The sequence below is a fragment of the Narcine bancroftii genome, chromosome 5 (genome assembly GCF_036971445.1).
Source record: "Narcine bancroftii isolate sNarBan1 chromosome 5, sNarBan1.hap1, whole genome shotgun sequence".
NCBI classification, from domain to species: domain Eukaryota; kingdom Metazoa; phylum Chordata; class Chondrichthyes; order Torpediniformes; family Narcinidae; genus Narcine; species Narcine bancroftii.
This window is the reverse complement of record NC_091473.1, coordinates 71,340,885-71,361,996: the sequence shown is the minus strand read 5'-3', so window position 1 is coordinate 71,361,996 and position 21,112 is coordinate 71,340,885. Positions and strand designations below refer to the sequence as shown.

Sequence of the window (21,112 nt, the reverse complement as noted above, 5' to 3'; positions counted from 1 at the left end):
GTGGAAGAATGTGTAATGGCGGTAGAAATGGAAGTGAACGTCAAAAAGAAAATTGGAAGAAAGTTACAAAAAAGTTAAAGAAACACAGGCGTTGTTAGTTCAGAAGATGGATATAATGGAAAACTATAGTAGGCGAAACAATATAAAGATAGTGGGCCTTAACAAAGATGAAGAAGGCAAGGATATGAAAGAATTTATGAAAGAATGGATCCCAAAAGTCCTGGGAATGACAGAAATGCAGGAAGGAATGAAAATAGAAAGGGCGCACAGAACATTAGCCCCGAAACCACAGTCACAACAAAAACCAAGATCTGTTTTAGTAAAATTCCTGAGATACACGACAAGAGAAAATATATTGGAGAAGGCAATGAATAAAATTAGAGAAGACAAAAAACCACTGGAATACAAAGGTCAAAATTTTTTTTTTTACCCAGACATAAGTTTTGAGCTAAAGAAGAGGAAGGAGTTTAACACAGCAAAATCGATCCTATGGAAGAAAAGCTATTAAATTTATGTTAAGATATCCAGCGGTGCTTAAAATAGTTATCCCAGGGCAGCAAAACAGACTGTTCTCAGATTCGGAGAAAGCACGAGAATTTGCAGAACACCTGCAAGACAGAGAGAGAGATGAAGAGATGTTACAAGAACAAAGAACGACAACAAACTACATATAAAGAAGTAAAAATAATGTATAAGTAAGAACTAAAGGAGGGAAGAAAAAGGAAGTAAGGGAGAATGGGGAAAAAAGAGGAGGGGTTTAAATTAAAAAAAATAAATAAGTAAATAAGAAAATGAAAAAGAGAAGAAAAGAGGGGGAGCTTTGTTTTAATGTGAAGATAAAAGACTTTTCTGGAGGGGGTTGGGTGGGAGAGAATAACAGTCACTGCGAAATCAGTTGACACGCGAACGGGTTCGCAGTCCGAATGGAGAGGGGAGTTGTGGTTGCCCGGCAAGGGACAAGGGGCGACTCATAGAGGGGGGGGGGGGTCACTTGAGGTTCAGGGAATTTTAGGTGTGGGAATGGTTGAAATATTTTATGTTTTAGAAGTGTTGTCATACAGTGGTTTCAAAAGTAGAAAACTGAGAAATGGAAATGGGGAAAAGGGGAAAGGTGGTGATGAGGAAGCAGAAATGAGAGGTAAACAAAGTATGAAATGACCATGTTGAACTATATGACTATAAATATTAATGGAATACACAACCAAATCAAAAGGAAGAGGCTATTAAATTTACTGAAAAAATAAATAAAATAGATATAGCATTCGTGCAGGAAACACATCTAACTGAAGTGGAACAGAAGAAATTAAGGAGAGACTGGGTAGGGCACGTAATGGCAGCATCAAATAACTCAAAAGCCAGAGGTGTAGCTATACCAATGTACCAAAATGTACCAATCAAAACAGAGGAGGAAATAATAAATCCAGCAGGGAGATACGTAATGTTAAAATGTCAGATATATTCAGAACTCTGGAATTTGGTCAATATATATGCACCTTATGAAGAGGATCAAAAGTTTATGCAAGATATTTTTTTGAATACTGTAGATACGCAGGGGAATATATTGATAGGAGGGGACTTTAACCTTAATTTGAATTCCAAGATGGATAAAACTGGACAAAAGATGAGCAGAAAGAACAAAGTAGCCAAATTTATGGTTAAATCAATGCAGGAAATGCAACTTTTGGATATATGGAGGAGACAACACCCAAAGGCAAAGGAATACTCATATTATTCGACTAGACATAAAACATACTCAAGGATTGACCTGTTTCTGTTGTCAGCCCATATCCAAGGGAGAGTTAGGAAAATGGAATATAAAGCTAGATTGTTACCTGATCACACACCCCTGTTATTAGCAATAGAACTGGAGGACATCACACCAAGAACATATAGATGGTGATTAAACTCCATGCTACTTAAAAGATAGGATTTTAGAGAATTTATTGAGCACCAAATTAAAATGTACTTTGAAATAAATACGGAATCAGTGAAAGACAAATTTATATTATGGGATGCAATGAAAGCCTTCATCAGAGGGCAGATAATAAGTTATGTAACTAAGATGAAGAAGGACTACAATCAGGAAATAGAACAGCTGGAAAGGGAAATAGCAAGTACAGAAAAAGAACTAGCAACAAGGGAAGATACAACAAAAAGAAGAGAATTGGGGGACAAAAAAATAAAATATGAAACATTGTCATTACTGGGAGTCATGTGATGGAGTAGTGGCTGGTAGGAGAATACCAGCCCTCTCCAGAAAAGAAGAAAAAAAGTAAAGAAAAAGCAAAGCCACAGACACTCAAACCACAACAAATAAAAAAATAAAGGTGTGGTGGAAATGGCACCAAAGAAAGAAAAGCCAAAAACAAAGGGAAGAAAAGAAGAAGGAAAGACACCAGAAGAGAAAGGTGAAGGCGTTACCTGTACAAAGAAGCAGGGACCCGCCGTGGAAAGAGGAGCCCACTCCCTGAGGTCAGTGTAAACCCCGCAGGGTCGCAACCCACCTAACGCAGGACTACAAAGATGGCTAATGGAGCCAAACAGAGGTGCGCAACCGCGCATGACAAAGTAAACACCGACGGGAGGGGGGACCAGCTGTGGAGTGGAACTCCACAGCTTGAACAGCTGAGAAACACCCGATAGCAGTGCTCCCAGCGGGAAGATATTGAAAATAACGGGAACAGGAGGGAGGAGAATGAAAAAAGGAAATCAGAGACACAGCAGATGATCAGCCCAGAGGAAGAGGACCAACATCAAGACACCATTAAAAAAAAACGAAGCAAACTGAGACAAACAGCCCAACAAGAAAGTCTGAAGAGACACAGATACAAGGAAGAGAGGTAGAGGACACAGGTCCTGGAGCAGACACAGGGGAAGAGGAGGAGAGCATCAGGCTCTGCACAGAGAAATGGAAGATGAAGGGAATGGACAGTACATGGATTAAAAAAAAATTCAAGAATATATGGAAGCATTAAAAGAATGGCTGACATGAGAATTTAGTGAAATAAAAAGAAGAATAAAAGGTACAGAAGAAAAAGTGAATAGATTAGAGCTGGTCATGACAGAAATAGGGAAAAGAGTAGACAAGGTGGAAGAACGAGAAACAGCCGTAGAAATGGAAGTGGAGGACTTAAAAAGAAAATTGGAAGAAACTGATAAAAAAGTTAAAGAAACAGGAGTTGTTAGCTCAGAAAATGGATATAATGGAAAAATATAATAGGAGAAACAATATAAAGATAGTGGGCCTTAAGGAAGATGAAGAAGGCAAAGATATGAAAGAATTTATAAAAGAATGGATCCCCAGGGTCCTAGGAATGCCAACAATACAGGAAGGAATGGAAATAGAAAGGGTACACAGAACATTAGCCCTAAAACCACAGGCACAACAAAAACCAAGATCCATTCTAGTAAAATTCCTGAGATATACGACAAGAGAAAATATATTGGAGAAGGCAATGAAAAAAATGAGAGGAGACAAAAAGCCACTTTTTCTATCCAGACATAAGTTTTGAGTTCCTGAAGAAGAGGAAGCAATTTAACGCAGCAAAATCGATCCTATGGAAGAAAGGCTATAAATTTATGTAAGATATGCAGCGGTGCTTAAAATAGTTATCCCGGGGCAGCAAAGCAGACTGTTCTCGGATCCGGAGAAAGCACAAGAAATTGCGGAACGACTGCAAAACAGACAGAGAGATGTAGAGATGTAACAAGAACAAGAATGACGACAATTTTCATATAAAGAAGACAAATAATGTATAAGTAAGAACTAAGAAGGGGAAGAAAGGAAAGAAAGGGAAGTAAGGGGGGAATTAAGAGAGTGAGCTTTGTTATATGTGAAGATAAAAGTCTTTTCTGGGGGAGCTGTGTGGGAGAAAATAACAGTCACTACGAAATCAGTTGACGCTTGCGAGCGGGTTCGCAATCCAAATGGAGAGGGGAGTTGTGGTTGCCCGGCAAAGGACAAGGGGCAACTCAGAGGGGGGGGGACATTTGGGGTTAAGGGAATTTTAGATGTGGGAATAGTGGAAATATTTTATGTTTTAGAAGTGTTGTCTTACAGCATGTTCAAAACAAACCCAGAAATGGATAAGGAGGAAAGGTGGTGATGAGGAAGCGGAAATGAGAGGTAAACAAAGTATGAAATGGCCATGTTGAACTATATGACTATAAATATTAATGGAATACATAACCAAATCAAAAGGAAGAGGCTGTTAAATTTACTGAAGAAAGAAAAAATTGATATAGCGTTTGTGCAAGAAACACATCTAACTGAAGTGGAACACAAGAAATTAAGGAAAGACTGGGTAGGGCACATAACGGCAGCATCATATAATTCAAAAGCCAGAGGAGTAGCTATATTAATCAATAAAAATGTACCAATCAAAATAGAGGAGGAAATAATAGATCCAGCAGGGAGGTATGTAATGATAAGGTGTCAGATATATTCAGAATTTTGGAATTTGCTCAATCTATATGCACCTAATGAAGAGGATCAAAAATTTATGCAAGATCTTTTTGAAGATTGTAGAATCGCAGGGGAATATACTGATAGGAGGGGACTTTAACCTTAATTTGGATTCAAAGATGGAGAAAACTGGACAAAATCTAGCAGAAAGAACAAAGTAACCAAATTTATGGTTAAATCGATGCAGGAAATGCAACTTTTGGATATGTGGAGGAGACAACACCCAAAGGAGAAGGAACACTCATATTATTCAGGTAGACACAAAACATACTCAAGGATAGACCTGTTCCTGTTGTCAATCCACATCCATGGGAGAGTTAGAAAAATGGAATATAAAGCTAGATTGTTATTGGATCACTCACACAGGTTATTAGAAATAGAGCTGGAGGACATCCCACTGAGAACGTATAGATGGAGATTAAACTCCATGCTACTTAAAAGTCAGGATTTTAGAGAATTCATTGAGTGACAAATTAAAATGTACGTTGAAATAAATACGGAATCAGTGAAAGATAAATTTATACTATTCAACGCAATGAAAGCATTCATCAGAGGGCAGACAATAAGTTATGTAACTAAGATGAAGAAGGACTACAATCGGGAAATAGAACAGCTGGAAAGGGAAATAGCAAGTACAGAAAAAGAATTGGCAACAAGGGAAGATACAACAAAAAGAAGAGAATTGGCAGACAAAAAAACAAAATATGAAACACTACAAATGTATAAGGTGGAGAAGAACATAATGAAAATAAAGCAGAAGTATTATGAGCTAGGAGAAAAAACACACAAAATACTAGCTTTGTAACTTAAGACAGAACAAACTAAAAGAACGGTATTGACATCAAGGAAAAAGGACAAAGGAGGAGTCACATGATGGAGTAGTGGCCGGTCAGGGAATTCCAGCCCTCTCTCAAAAAGTTAAAAAAAACACACAAAGCACAAAGGTACAAGATTAAAATTTACAATAAAGTAAAAATAAAGGTGAGAAGAAAATGGCAGCGAAGAGAGAAAAGTCGAAAACAACGGGAAGAAGAGAAGAAGAAAGAACGTCGGAAGAAGAAGGTGAAGGCCTTACCTGTCCGAAGAGGCCTGCCGCGGAGAGAGAAGCCCACTCCCTCAGGTCAGTGGAAGTCCCGGGCTCGGGACTACAAAAATGGCTCGCAGAGCTGAGTAAAAGTGCGCAACCGCACATGAAAAAAAACATACTGACGGGAGGGGGGAACAGCTGCAGAGTCGATCTCCACAGCTGAGAGAGACACCTGCAGCACAGCAGCAGGTGCAGACCACAGACAATAACGACAACAAGAAAGAAGAGGGTAAAAAGAAAACAAGGAAACAACAGATGGTCAACCCAGAGGAAGAAGAAGAAGAACAGAAAGAAGTGGAAGAAGAAGAGAAAGGCAAGACAATGGATGTATCTTTTTTTAAAGAATATATGGAATCAGTGAAAGAATGGCAATTACAAGAATTTAATGAGATAAAAAGAAGAATTAAGAATGCAGAAGAAAAAATGAATAAAATAGAAATGGCCATGTCAGAGATAGGAAAAAGAGTGGAAAATATGGAAGAACGAGAAACAATTGTAGAAATGGAAGTAGAGGAATTCAAAGAGAAATTAGAAGAATCTAGTAAAAAAGTTAAAGAGGCACATGAGCTGTTAGCTCAGAAGATAGAAAACTATAATAGAAGAAATAATATAAAGATAGTGGGCCTTAAGGAAGATGAAGAAGGCAAGAATATGAGAGAATTTATAAAAGATTGGATCCCCAGAGTCCTAGGAAGACCAGAATTACAGGAAGAAATGGAAATAGAGAGGGCACATAGAACTTTTAGCCCCAAAACCACAACCGCAGCAAAAACCAAGATCCATTTTAGTAAAATTCTTAAGATATACAACAAGAGAAAATATATTGGAGAAAGCAATGAAGAAAGTAAGAGAAGACAAAAAGCCACTGGAATATAAAGGTCAAAAAATTTTTTTCTATCCAGACAAAAGTTTTGAACTCCTGAAGAAGAGAAAGGAGTTCAATACAGCAAAAAACGATCTTATGGAAAAAAGGATATAAATTTATGTTAAAGTACCCAGCAGTACTTAAAATAGTTATTCCAGGGCAACAAAACAGACTATTCTAGGATCCAGAGGAAGCAAGGAAATTTGCAGAACAACTACAAAACAAGCAGAGAGATGAAGACATGTAATGAGAGTAAAAATGACCACAAACTATATGTATGTGTGTAAAGGGGTATATGTGTGTATATATATATTGTGTGAATACATGAATGTATCTGTATTTAGAGGAGAATATATAGAGTATAGACAAGAATTAATAAGGGAGGGAAAGGGAATAGAGGGAATAAGGAGGGAATTAAAAGAGTGACCTTTGTTACATATGAAAATTGAAATCTTTTCTGGGGGAGGCTGGGTGGGGAGGAGTCATGGTCACTGCAAAATCAGTTGACGTTTGCGAGTGAATTCGCAAATCCAAATGGAGAGGGGAGATGTGGTTGCCCGACAAGGGATAAAGGGCAACTCAGGAGGGGGAGGGGAGAATGGGGTTAAAGAAGTTTTAAATAGGAGAATAAGGAAAATGTTTGATGTTTTAGAAATGTTGTCTTATAAAGTGTTCAAAACAAGAAAGCAGAAATGAATAAGAAGGAAAGGTGATGATGGAGAAACAGAAAGGGAAGATAAACAAAGTATGAAATGGCTACGCTGAACTATATGACTTTAAATATTAATGGAATAATATTTAAAATATTATCTACTCAATGTATATTCACCTAACCAAATTAAAAGGAAGAAACTGCTAAATTTACTGAAAAAAGAAAAAATTGATATAGCATTTGTGCAAGAAACACATTTAACTGAATTGGAGCACAAGAAATTAAAGAGAGATTGGGTAGGACATGTAACAGTAGCGTCGTATAATTCAAAAGCAAGAGGAGTAGCTATATTAATTAGTAAAAATGTGCCAATTAAAATAGAAGAGGAAATAATAGATCCAGCAGGGAGATATGTAATGATAAAATGTCAGATATATTCGGAGTTTTGGAATCTACTCAATGTATATTCACCTAACGAAGAAGAAGATCAAAAGTTTATGCAAGATATCTTTTTGAAGATAGCAGATACGCAAGGGAACATATTAATAGGAGGGGATTTCAACCTGAATTTGGATTCAAATATGTAAAAAACTGGGAAAAAAATTAACAGAAAGAACAAAGTAACCAAATTTATAATTAAATCGATGGAAGAAATGCAACTTTTGGATATATGGAGGAAACAACACCCAAATGAAAAGGAATATTCATATTACTCGGGTAGACATAAAACATACTCAAGAATAGACCTATTTTTGTTATCAGCTCGTATGCAAGATAGAGTAAGAAAAACAGAATATAAAGCTAGAATATTATCGGACCATTCACCCTTGATATTGACAATAGAGTTAAAGGACATCCTCCAAGAATGTATAGATGGAGATTAAACTCCATGCTACTTAAAAGGCAGGATTTTAGAGAATTCATTGAAAGACAAATTAAAATGTATTTTGAAATAAATACGGAATCAGTGAAAGATAAGTTTATATTATGGGATGCAATGAAAGCGTTCATTAGAGGGCAAATAATAAGTTATGTAACCAAGATGAAGAAGAACTATAATCAGGAAACAGAGCAGTTGGAAAGGGAAATAGTAAATATAGAAAAATAATTAGCAATGAAGGAAGATACAACTAAAAGAAGAGAATTGGCAGATAAAAAAATAAAATATGAAACACAACAAACATATAAGGTGGAGAAGAACATAATGAAGACAAAACAGAAATATTATGAACTAGGGGAAAAAACGCACAAAATTCTAGCATGGCAGCTTAAGACAGAACAAGCTAAGAAAATGGTATTGGAATCAAGGAAAAAAGACAAACAAATCACATATAATCCAATGGAGAACAAGGAAAACTTTAGAGAATTCTATGAACAATTATACCAAACTGAAAACGAAGGGAAAGAAGGGAAAATAGATGAATTTTTAGCTAAAATTGAACTACCAAAATTACAAATAGAGGAACAAAATAAATTAACAGAACCATTTGAAATAGTAGAAATACAAGAGATAATAAAAAAATTACCAAATAATAAAACACCAGGAGAGGATGGATTCCCAATAGAATTCTATAAAACATTTAAAGATTTATTAATTCCTCCCCTCCTGGAAGTAATCAACCAGATTGATAAAACACAAAGCTTACCAGATTCATGTAAAATAGCAATAATTACAGTAATACTAAAGCAAGGGAAAGATCCACTCGCACCAGCGTCATATAGGCCAATATCATGACTTAACACAGATTATAAGATAATAGCTAAACTATTAGCAAACAGATTAGCAGAGTATGTACCTAAAATGGTAAATCTAGACCAAACTGGATTTATTAAAAAAAGACGCACAACAGACAATATTTGTAAATTTATTAACTTTATTCATGCAGTAGAAGGGAGTAAAGTGCCAACAGTAGCAGTTGTTTTAGACGCAGAGAAGGCCTTTGACAGAGTAGAATGGAATTATTTATTCAAAGTATTGCAAAAATTCAGTTTACCAGAGAAGTATATTAATTGGATTAAAGCATTATATAAGGGGCCATTGGCGAAAGTGACAGTAAATGGATATATATCAAACCAATTTAACTTAAGCAGGTCAACACGAAAGGGATGCCCACTATCACCTTTATTGTTCACGTTAGCTATAGAACCACTAGCAAAATTGATAAGAACAGAAAATAATATAAAAGGGATAAAAATAAAAGACAAGGAATATAAAATCAGTTTATTTGCGGATGATGTTATAGTATACTTAACAGAACCAGAACTATCAATAAAAGAATTATATAAGAAATTGAAGGAATATGGAGAAGTGTCGGGTTACAAGATTAACGTAAATAAAAGTGAAGCAATGCCAATGAATAATGCGGATTTCTCAAAATTTAAGAAGGAATCACCATTCAGATGTCAAATGCAAGCAATAAGATACCTAGGTATGCAAATAAATAAAAATCTCGGCCATCTATATAAACTCAATTATTATCCACTAATGAAAAAATTACAGGACGATTTAGAGCATTGGAAAGATTTACCATTAACACTAATAGGAAGGATAAACTGTATTAAAATGAACATTTTCCCAAGGATATTATACCTATTTCAGGCATTGCCAATACACTTGACAGAGAAATTCTTCAAGGAGTTAAAGAAAATAATAAGGAAATTTTTATGGAAAGGGGGGAAACTGAGGATAGCACTAGATAAATTAACAGAATGGTATAAACAAGGAGGCTTACAACTGCCAAACTTTAAAAATTATTATAGAGCCGCACAATTAAGATACCTATCAGATTTTTATCAAACAAGGGAAAAGCCAGATTGGACTAGATTAGAATTAGATAAAATAGGGGAAAAGATATCTGAACACATATTATATAAATGGAATGAAAAATTGGTACAACGTAGGAGTTCTCCAGTATTACATCATCTACTCTATATTTGGAAAAAGATTCATGTAGAAAGGAATAAAACAAATGACCAATTACCAAAACTAATATTGACGCAAAATAAGTTACTCCCTTTTACAATAGATAACCTTTCCTTTAGAGAATTGGAGAAAAAAGAGATCAAAAGAATAGAAAATTGTTTTTCAGGAAATAGATTATTATCCTTTGAACAAATGAAAGATAAATACAATATAACTCAAGATACAGTGCTGGCATATTACCAATTGAGATCCTACTTGAAGGACAAATTAGGAAGCAGTTTGAGGTTACCAGAGGGAAGTAACTTTGAATATGTGATTACAGATACAATGATAATCAAAAGATTTATAACAAATATGTATATTAAACTGCAAGAAAAGGAGAATGAGAAAACAAATGGTAAAGCTAAACAAAAATGGGAACAAGATTTAAATATAAAGATAAAAAAGGAAACATGGGAGAAGTTATGTTCTGGAACGATGAGAAATACAATAAATACGAGGTTAAGTATGATACAATATAACTGGATACACAGGCTATACATTACACCTCAAAAGTTAAATAAATGGGTCCCAACAGTATCTGACAGATGTTTTCGATGTAAAATAGAAATGGGAACAACAATTCATGCAATCTGGACATGTGAGAAAGTAGAAAAATTTTGGGAAGATCTAAACCAAATATTAAATAAAATTACAGAAAACAATATATCAAAAAATCCAGAGATCTTCCTCCTAAGTAACATAAAAAACAATGAATTTGGAATTGATTTGGATGGTGCACAAAAAAGATTTGTTAAGATAGTTCTAGCCGTAGCAAAAAAATGTATTATGTCAACCTGGAAATTGGAAGATAATTTGAAAATACAACAATGGTATATAGAAATGAATTAATGTATTCCATTAGAAAAAATAACATATAGTTTAAGAAATAATATTGAAATATTTGAACAAATATGGGAGCCTTACATGAAACACAATAGAGAAAACCTACCGGGGACATTCACTACCTAAATTAACGAAAGGAGAAGGAAATGAAAAGAATTAACTCAGTGGAATTTTTTGTTTATTTTTATTGAATGACAACATTGTTTGACCGGTTTAATGTATCTTAGATTTTGTACTTTAAATGGATGGGGGGGAGGTAGGGAGGGTGGGATGGGAGGAGGGAGGGGGGGGGAGAAAATGGCACTGTATATATTTGAAAAGGAAAATGTATGTATCATGGTCAATGTCGTTTATGGTGTGAAAAATAAAAAAATTTAAAAAAAAAAGGAAAAAGGACAAACAAATTACATATAACCCAACAAAGATTAATAAAAACTTCAAGGAATTCTACAAGAAATTACATCGAACTGAAAACTAAGGGAAAGAAGACAAAATAGATGAGTTTCTAGCTAAAATTGAACTACAGAAATTGCAAGAAGAGGAGCAAAATAAATTAATAAAACCATTTGAAATAGAGGAAATAGGATATATTAAAAAACTACTGAACAATAAAATGCCGGGAGAGGACGGACTCCCAATAGAATTCTATAAAACATTTAAAGACTTATTAATTCCTCCTCTCCTGGAAGTAATGAACCAGATTGAATAAACACAAAACATGTCAGAATCATGCAAAACAGCAATAATTACAGTAATACCAAAGATGGGGAAAGATCCACTAACACCAGCATCGTATAGACTAATATCTCTACTTAACACAGATTATAAGATAATAGCAAAACTATTAGCAAACAGATTGGCTGACTGTGTACCAAAAATAGTAAAACTAGATCAAACGGGATTTATTAAGAAAAGACGAACAACGGACAATATCTGTAAGTTCATTAACTTAATCCATGCAGTATAAGGAAACAAGACACCAACAGTGGCGGTTGCCTTAGATGCAGAGAAAGCCTTTGACAGAGCAGAATGGAATCATTTATTCAAAATACTACAGAGGTTCAACCGACCAGAGAAATATATTAATTGGATTAAAGCATTATATGAGGGACCATTGGCGAAGGTGACAGTAAATGGATATATATCAAACCAATTTAAATTAAGCAGGTCAACTAGGCAGGGATGTCCACTATCTCCCTCACTGTTTGCGTTAGCTATAGATCCAATGGCATAACTGATAAATAAAAGAGAAGGAATATAAAATCAGTCTATTTGCAGATGACATCATAGTATACTTAACAGAACCAGAAATACCAATAAAAGAATTACATAAGAAATTGAAGGAATATGGAGAAGTATCGGGGTACAAGATCAACGCAAATAAAAGTGAAGCGATGCCAATGAATAATGCAGATTTCACAAAGTTTAAGAAAGAATCACCATTTAGATGGCAAACACAAGCAATCCGATACCTAGGTATACAACTAGATAATAATCTAGGCTATCTATACAAAATAAATTATCAGCCATTAATGAAGAAAATACAGGATGACTTAGAACATTGGAAAGATTTACCACCAACACTGATAGGAAGGATAAATTGCATTAAAATGAATATCGTTCCAAGGATACAATACCTATTCCAATTATTACCAATTCACCTCACAGAAAAATTCTTCAAGGAGCTAAAGAAAATAATAAGGAAATTCTTATGGGAAGGGGGAAAACCAAGGATAGTGCTAGATAAATTAACAGAATGGTACAAACGAGGAGGCTTACAACTAACAAACTTTAAGAATTATTATAGAGCAGCACAATTAAGATACCTATCAGATTTTTATCAAACAAGGGAAAAACCAGATTGGACCAGATTAGAGCTAGATAAAATAGGGGAGAAGGTACCTGAACTTATACTATATAAGTGGGATGAAAAGCTGGTGCAACATAGGAATTCACCAGTACTGCACTTTCTGCTCAACATTTGGAAGAAGATTCACGTAGAAAGGAATAAAACAAATGATCAACTATCAAAATTAATATTGACGCCAAATCAACTAATCCCATTCACAATAGATAACCTTTCCTTTAGAGAATGGGAGAGAAAAGGGATCAAAAGAATAGAAAATTGTTTTTCGGGAAATAAATTATTATCTTTTGAACAAATGAAGTGCAAATATGGTATAACTCAATGGCACAATGTTTGCATACTACCAACTCAAAACCTACTTGAAGGACAAATTAGGAAGCAGGCTGAGGTTACCAGAAGGAAGCAGCTTTGAAGATGTGATTACAGACGCAATGATAATTAAAAGATTTATAACAAACATGTACATCAAGCTGCAAGAGAAATAGAATGATGAAATAAGCTGTAAACCCAAACAAAAGTGGGAACAAGATCTAAACATAAAGATAAAAAATGAAATATGGGAAAAGCTATGCTCCGGAACTATGAGAAATACTATGAACACGAGGTTACGCATGATACAGCATCAGACAGATGTTTTCGCTGTAAGAGGAAACGGGAACAACAGTACGTGCAATTTGGCCATGTGGAAAAGTTTTGGCCATGTGGAAAAGTTTTGGGAAGATCTAAATCAGGTATTAAATAAAATCACAAAAAGCAACATACCAAAAAATCCAGAGATCTGTCTTCTAAGTAATATAAGAAGTAAAAAACTTGGACTTGATTTGGATGGAGCACAAAAAAGATTTATTATGATAGCCTTAGCTGTAGCAAAAAAATGTATTATGTCAACCTGGAAATCAGAAGAGATCCTGAGAGTACAGCAATGGTACATAGAAATAAATAAATGTGTTCCATTGGAAAAAAATAACATAAAATTTAAAAAATAAAGTCACATTATTCGAACAAATTTGGGAACCATACATGGAACACAACAGAAAGGGCCTACCGTGGACCTCCACCCCCTAAAATGATAAAATGAGAAGAAGATGAAATTAACTGCTCCACTGTGTAAAAGTAGATGACACAATTTTCTTGTTTATTTTCATCGTGTGAGGACATTGTTTAATGGGTTTATTGTATTGTATATGTTGAACATTTATTGGGTAGGGAGGGGGTGGGAAGGAGGGAGGGAAGGAAGGGTGGGGGGGAAAAAGGGGAGAAAATGACGCTATGTATTTTCAAGAGGGAAAATTTTTCCCCAATAAAAATAACTTGAAGTCCAAAAATTTGGCCAAAGTAAGTCAAGAATCTTGTTTTGCTGTGGTAAATCAAAACAATCCTGTCAGTAGAATTAATTATCTAGCTGTAAGTTGACTGAAATGGTTTGCCCCAATAGCAGCAGGTACAGGCTAATGTTTGAGTGCTTGTAATTCCAACTCATGAATAAGGCAGCTAATTTTGGCACAATAAATGGTGTGAGGCTATGAGGAAGATCTCCTTTATCACGATTCAAACCCCCTGCATCTGGATAAAGCTGCCTCCTGTGACCACATCATCGTCACATTTCTATAAACCAGATATCCAATTTGGTTAAAATGTTTCACCACCAGAACCCATGATTGAAGCTTTTGGTGCTGCTGTATCACAGGTTTATAAAATGCCAATAAACTTCTGCTCATTAAATTTGATAGTACAATGTCAATAAGCTGGATTTTTCAGGTACCTCACTTTTTTGAGAGTTTTAACAAAAAGTAAACTGGAAATATTTAAATTATCTTGTTTTTGCACTGAAAACGTTTTCTTCCTTGAAAGATATGAGACACCTGCATTGCACAAGAGGAAGATAAAACAGGAACTATATGATAGGGGCGACACGGTTCGCACAGCGACCGAGTTTGAATCCGGCACTGTCTATAAGGAGTTTGTACATTCTACCCATGTATGCATGGGTTTCCTCTGGGTGCTCTCGTTTCCTCCCACCATTAAAAAAAACCGTACCAGAGGTCGTAGGTCAATTTGGGTGTAATTGGGCAGTACGGGCTCATGGGCCAAAATGGCCTGTTACTGTGCTGTATGGTTAAGTATAAATAAATACATGCTGGTTTTAGAATCTAAATGGTATGGAGCCAAGCAACAGAGACATTACTGTCAAGACTCACTTTAGAACAGGAATATCTTTCAACTTGCATTATTTTCAATAGGAATAATTATACATAAAACCCTGGATGTTAAAAACCTTGTCCACACCATCACTTACATCCAACAACTGACATCACTTGTATTTATAGAATGCATTCCGCACGTTAACACAAGCCAAGATGCACCACTAAACAGTACCAAACAAGATACAATATAAGGGGGATTATATGACAGCTGTCCAAAAGACTTGGATTTTACACATCATCTTGAAGAGACACAGTAGGGCATGTCTCACAGAGAGGTGCAGGGATGCTAACAGCAAGTTGAAAGCAAGCCAGTTTAATGTTTGGGCATCCATGGTAGAGAAAAACAACACTGAGCATGAAGATTTGATTTGTGTTGATGGTCAAAGGAGATTCCAGAGACAGAGGTGGACAAGGTCATGGATAGATTTGAAACAAGGACAAGGATTTGAAATTCAAACTCTGCAAGATCAGTTTTGTTGCGCATTTCTGAAGTTCAAATTGATTTATGAAGCAATGAGTAAATTGGTATAAATTTTGGGAATATTTTCCCAACTTTTAGGAAAGATGGAGAACTTTCAGTGAAGAAATTTTAGAAGATAAACAGAAATTTCTAAAAACACCTGGACTGATAGCAGGGAATTTACTCAAATGATATTAAAGACGACACCACAAAATTTAATTGAAAAGAGTCAGATGAGGAAACCCAAGGGTGGGTGTAAGGCACACTAAGTTTTTATCACATAGCTTTATGATAAAACAGACAGAGACCCAGATTGTAAAATACATTTAGCTGCCAATGTCCCTGATTTGAACCTTTCACTCCCAGGCTTTAAAAAAAATCTCAAACTGTAGTGGCAGCTACACTGCTCCTGCAGTAACACACACACAACCAGACGAGTTGAGCTCAGTGAGCAGACTGGTTTATTGCAGGCTGCTGGGCTGCACTTATACATCCAGACCGTACCTGGCTGAGAACCGCGCTAGAGGGCGCTGATGTCACCTGGGCATCAAGTGGTTCCCCAGCATGGGTTTCTGAGCCCTGTGCTGGAAGGAAAGGAAACCCCCCGATGGTGCCATTTTGGCCGGCTGCCCCACCGCATGGCTTACAAGCAGGGCCGATTAGCCTGTCTCGTGGTGAGCCGCCACACAGCAGCCCCCCCACCACCCCAGAACCGGCGGCAATGTCTTTTTTCGCTGGGCGGCCTCACTTCTTGGGCTGGGCAATGACCATGGGCTCAATGGGATCGAGGTGCGCTGGCTTCAGCCTGTCATTGGTAAACAGCTCCTGCCTGCTGCCAATATCCAGCGTGAACTTCGAGCCGGAACACTGTACAACCCTGTACGGCCCCTTGTTCAGTCGCTGCAGAGGTGCTGCGGTCGGGCCCCACCAAACAAAAACGTACTCCCCAGAAAGCAGTTCGCCGGGAACGTGAGACGGGCGGGTGCCATGCCTGGGCAGCGGTGGGGGTTCGAACAAGTCTAAGCGTGCCCTGAGGTGAGGAAGTAGTTCGTGCAGCGACCGCTGGCGATTGTGAGGTGCGTTGACGAACTCACCAGGTAGTGCCAGCGGCGCACCTTCAACCAGCTTAGCTGATGACGCCTGCAGATCTTCCTTGAGAGTGGAGCGGATGCCCAGGAGCATCCAAAGCAGTCCGTCTGCCCAGTCGAGATCGGTGAGGCAGGCCATGAGCGCCGACTTAAGGTGGTGGTGCAGACATTTGACCAGTCCATTGGCCTGCGGGTGGTAGGCCGTGGTGTGGTTTAGCTGGATCCTCAACCAGTTGGCGAGCTGTGCCCAGAGCGCAGATGTGAACTGAGCGCCCCGATCGCTGGTGAGGTGACCCGGGATGCCGAACCGGGCGACTCAACCATGCAACAGTGCGCAGGAGCAGGAGTCAGTGGAGGCGTCTGGCATCGGGATCACCTCGGGCCAGCGAGTGGTGTGGTCCACCACCGTAAATAGGTAACGGTTGCCCCGGGAAATGTGTAAGGGCCTGACGATGTCCACGTGAATGTGGCTGAACCGTTCCCGGACGTGCTCGAACTCCTGTGGTGCCTGTACTTCTTGAACATCTGGCATTGGGTGCATGTTCTGGCCCAGCCTGGGATCTGCTTCTGCAGCCCATGCCATATGAACCGTTCTGCCACCATCCGGACCATGGACCTGATGGACAGCTGTGAAAGGTCGTAGATGTGACAGAAGACCTGCCTGCGCCACTGCTGGGTAACCACTGGTCGTGAGGTGCCCATGGAGATATCGCACAGGATGGTACCTTCGCCGCTCTGAGTCTGGAAGTCTCGGAACCGCAGGCCTGTGATGGCAGTCCTGAAGGCCCTCATCTTCTCATCAGACTTCTGGTCCCGGTCAAGCTGGTTGAAGTAGAGGAAGGCATCAGCGCGCAGATGGCCGGTTGCTAGAGTGCATCGGCAACCATATTGTCCTTCCCCACCTTGTGCCGAATGTCGGTGATAAACTCCAACATGAAGGAGAGGTGACGCTACTGGTGGGCCGACGAGGGATCCTTTGCCATCGCGAGCGCCTGAGTGAGGGGTTTGTGGTCAGTGAAGATGGTAAAAGTCCTCCCCTCTAAAAAATAGTGGAAATGCTGCACCGCCAGGTGGAAGCCTAGTAACGCGCGGTTGAAGGCACTATACTTGCATTCCGGTGGGCAGAGCAGGTGGCTGAAGAATGCCAGCGGCTTCCAATGTCCATTCACCTGCTGCTCCAGGACGGCACCGATGGCTGTGGCAGAGGCATTGACAGCGAGTGCCATATGCAGGTCGATGTGCGGGTGGGCGAGCATGGTGGCCTTCGCGAGGGCGTCCCTGGTGGCCTCGAATGCGGCGCAGGCTTCTGGGTTCCAAGCGAGCGTCGTGTTTGGCCGCGATGAGGGTGAATAACGGCTGCATGATGTGCGCAGCTCCCAGGATGAAGCGGTTGTAAAAGTTGACCATACCCGCGAACTCCTGCAGCCCCTTGAGGCTGTCCGGGCGTGGGATCTCCCAGATAGCGGCGACCTTCACAGCGGCAGGTGTGCTTCCTTCGGCCGTGATGGTATGGCCCAGGAACTGCATGGACTGTTTCCCAAACTGGCACTTGGCCGAGTTGACGGTAAGGCCGAAGTCAGCCAGCCAGGAGAAAAGGGCGCGTAGGTCGGCCTTGTGTTGCGCCTAGTCCTTGCTGGTGACGAGGATGTCATCCAAATATATAAAGACGAAATCTAAGTCCCTGCTCACAGAGTCCATGAGGCGCTAGAAGGTCTGAGAGGCGTTCTTGAGCCCGAACGACATGCGCAGGAATTCGAACAAGCCAAAGGGGGTGATGATGGCCATCTTTGGTATGTCCTCAGGGAGCACTGGGATCTGGTGATATCAACGCACCAGGTCAACCTTGGAGAAAACCCTCACACCATGCAGGTTGGCCGTAAAGTCTTGGATGTGAGGGATGGGGTAATGGTAAGGAACGGTTGCCTCTTTGACCCATTGATAGTCTCCGCAGGGACGCCAGCCACCGGAGGCTTTCGGGTCTAGGTGGAGTGGCGAGGCCCATGGGCTGTTGGACCACCAAATGGCCAGCCACCACAGCCATTAACAGCATCCAGCCTGGTCATTTCCCTGGAACGAGCAGGGCCAATGACACTTCGAGCCTTGGCTCCTCAGCGCTGATGGTAGAAGCAGAGGTCTGGAGCGGATGCTGTGGCCTTGGTTATGCTCTTGGGGGCCCCTGCAGGGGCTGGGTGCTCTACCGCAGCACTAGGGGCGGGCTTGGCATGGTCATGCCCATGCCTCGTGACCTGCTGGACCACTGAGCCCTCAGGGAATCGTGTGAGCCATAGCTCTTGGGCCTTCTGGGCGACCTTCCTCGGTGAAGCTCTCCTGGACTATCAGCGGCCGGATGTCCCCGGGCATATGGTCGAGGAAGCTCGAAGAGTGGCCAGTTGGTGTGCTGACCCATGAGCGTGAGCATCTCGTCCATCAGCTCCATCGGGGACCTGTCCCCCAGGGCGTCGAGGTGCAGCACCCGAGCGGCACGCTGGTGTCTGGATAGTCCGAGGTACACGGAAAGCACTTGCTTGATGGTTTTGTATTTGTCTTCGGCGGGTGGATGCTGAACAAGGTGCAGCACGTGTCTGGCGGTGGCCTGGTCCAGGGCAGTGACCACATGGTAGAATTTGGACGTGTCGGACGAAATGTGAAACTGAGCCTCTACATGGCCGAACCGGGTCTCCGGCTCCTGAACCCAGAATTCAGGCAGTTTCACGGCTATTGCGCTGATCCCAAGCTCATTCATGATGGGTTCAAACACGTTTGAACCAGTCGGGGTCACCAATTGTAGCGGCAGCTACACTGCTCTTGCAATAACACACATACACATCCAGACGGGTTGTGCTCAGTGAGCAGACTGGTTTATTGCAGGCTGCTGGGCTGAACTTATACTCCCAGCCTGGACCTTACTGAGAACCGTGAACAGTCAGACCAATCCACCCATCCCCATCCAAGATTGACAACTCACCTACAACAATGCAATGCAAGTGGGCACCTTCTTTGCACTGTCTGTGTGTTTTCATGAGCTTTTTGTTTAAATTGTGTTTTGCACATGTCTGCAGGAAGTCTTGATATTGTAAGAGACCAGTGCTATTTAAAGGTGGGACCGGGTTCAACCACCTCACAGAAACCAACAGAAACTTAGGTTATGGCCCATGTTTTCAGGACTTGTTTGCAGTGGCTATTTGTCCTCATCATCAGAAAAGAGAAGATCTGACAACAAATTTTTCTTTTAAATGATGCCCACCTCAACATGGAACAGCCAAAGAACACACACAATTTTTTTTTACCTCCTTTGATAAAAAATTTCTGTGCATTCTCATGGGATTTAACCTGAATTTAAACTCATCAAGCTGCACAATCACTGAGCAGACAATACCACGAGTGAGCACTTTAGATGATTTTGTGTGGGTTCCACTGTTTGATGAAGGAGCTGCAGGATGTGGTGATCAGCCATTGCCTGGTCACTGTCCAGTGTTTTCTGCCGCTCCTGAACTTTGACCTCACCTGGGAAAAAGCAGAGTTTCCGTGACTTGCTCAGCCCTGGCACACAGACTCATAACTCTCCATCTGTGGGGATCTTCCACTCACCTGTAGATAGGATCCTGCATGATCAGCATCTTGCTCTCATCCCACGTCCATTCCTTTTTCTGAAGGAAACACAAAAGGTAAAAATGCTGATTGTAATGGGTGTTTGATTGGCCTTGATGGAAATCAAGTGTAATGGACAATGGCTGTACTAATGCCTGAATTTTGAACTTATCTTGTTCTTATAACAATGTAGAAGGAGACTATTTGGCTAATTAATTCCATGCCAAATTCTGAGAAACAAACTCATCAGGCCCATTCCTCCTCTGTTATTTCCATGTACTGCTGCAACTCATTCTCTCTCATCAACGTCCCTTTGATTATTTTTGCCATCAACATAGAACAGTACACAGTAACAAGTTAACCAACTAGCATGGCTTTGGTTTGTGGGAGGAAACCTGGAGATATCCACATTTCGACAGGGAGAATGTGTGGACTCCAAACAATTCACCAGGTCTGGATGGAGCGTGAGGTATCAGCACTAACCACCCCACCGCAGTGCTGACCTTTGTTCAAGCTGAGTCAAACTCGTGCACCAGTGTCATTGAAATTAAACATGCAGTCACAACCAAAGAGAAACCATTAAACAGAGTAGGTGTCAAATGGCTCCCATTACATCATGAAGATGGCTATATTAACCTGGTTTGAATTCTCTCACGTCGAGGAGACTGTAAATAAATCTGTTTGAAGTGCCTAAATATCAAGCAGATCACACCAGAGAAAAGGAGATGCGATTTCCTCTCATCAGAGAAGATGATCAGGGGGCTTATTTTTAGTTGTTCATGAGCAAGTGAACATCTTGGGTCTAAATTTGCCACCAATAGGGTGGAACTAAAAGCAAGAAACAACTTCACACTCCTGTACTTGTACATCAAGTCATTTCAATTGCTTTTTTTAAAATGATGTGATATGTTAATTATTTCTAATCAATCTTGCTACCACTGAAATTAACTAGCTCAAGGATGAAATCTCATTTTTTTTCTGGTTTTAATTGTTGATTAGAATCATAAAATTTTCCTTTGTCTCTTCTC

General features: G+C 39.7%; 1 protein-coding gene across 1 annotated transcript in view; it reads right to left on the bottom strand.

The window, feature by feature from the left end:
• Window positions 1–21,112, bottom strand: part of LOC138763516 (carboxyl-terminal PDZ ligand of neuronal nitric oxide synthase protein-like) — a 458,344-nt gene that overhangs the window by 195,273 nt on the left and 241,959 nt on the right. Inside the window, exon 5 of the mRNA XM_069937810.1 lies at window positions 20,085–20,143. Within this exon, the coding sequence (XP_069793911.1) occupies window positions 20,085–20,143 (59 nt within the window). The remainder of the gene's footprint in view (window positions 1–20,084; window positions 20,144–21,112) is intronic.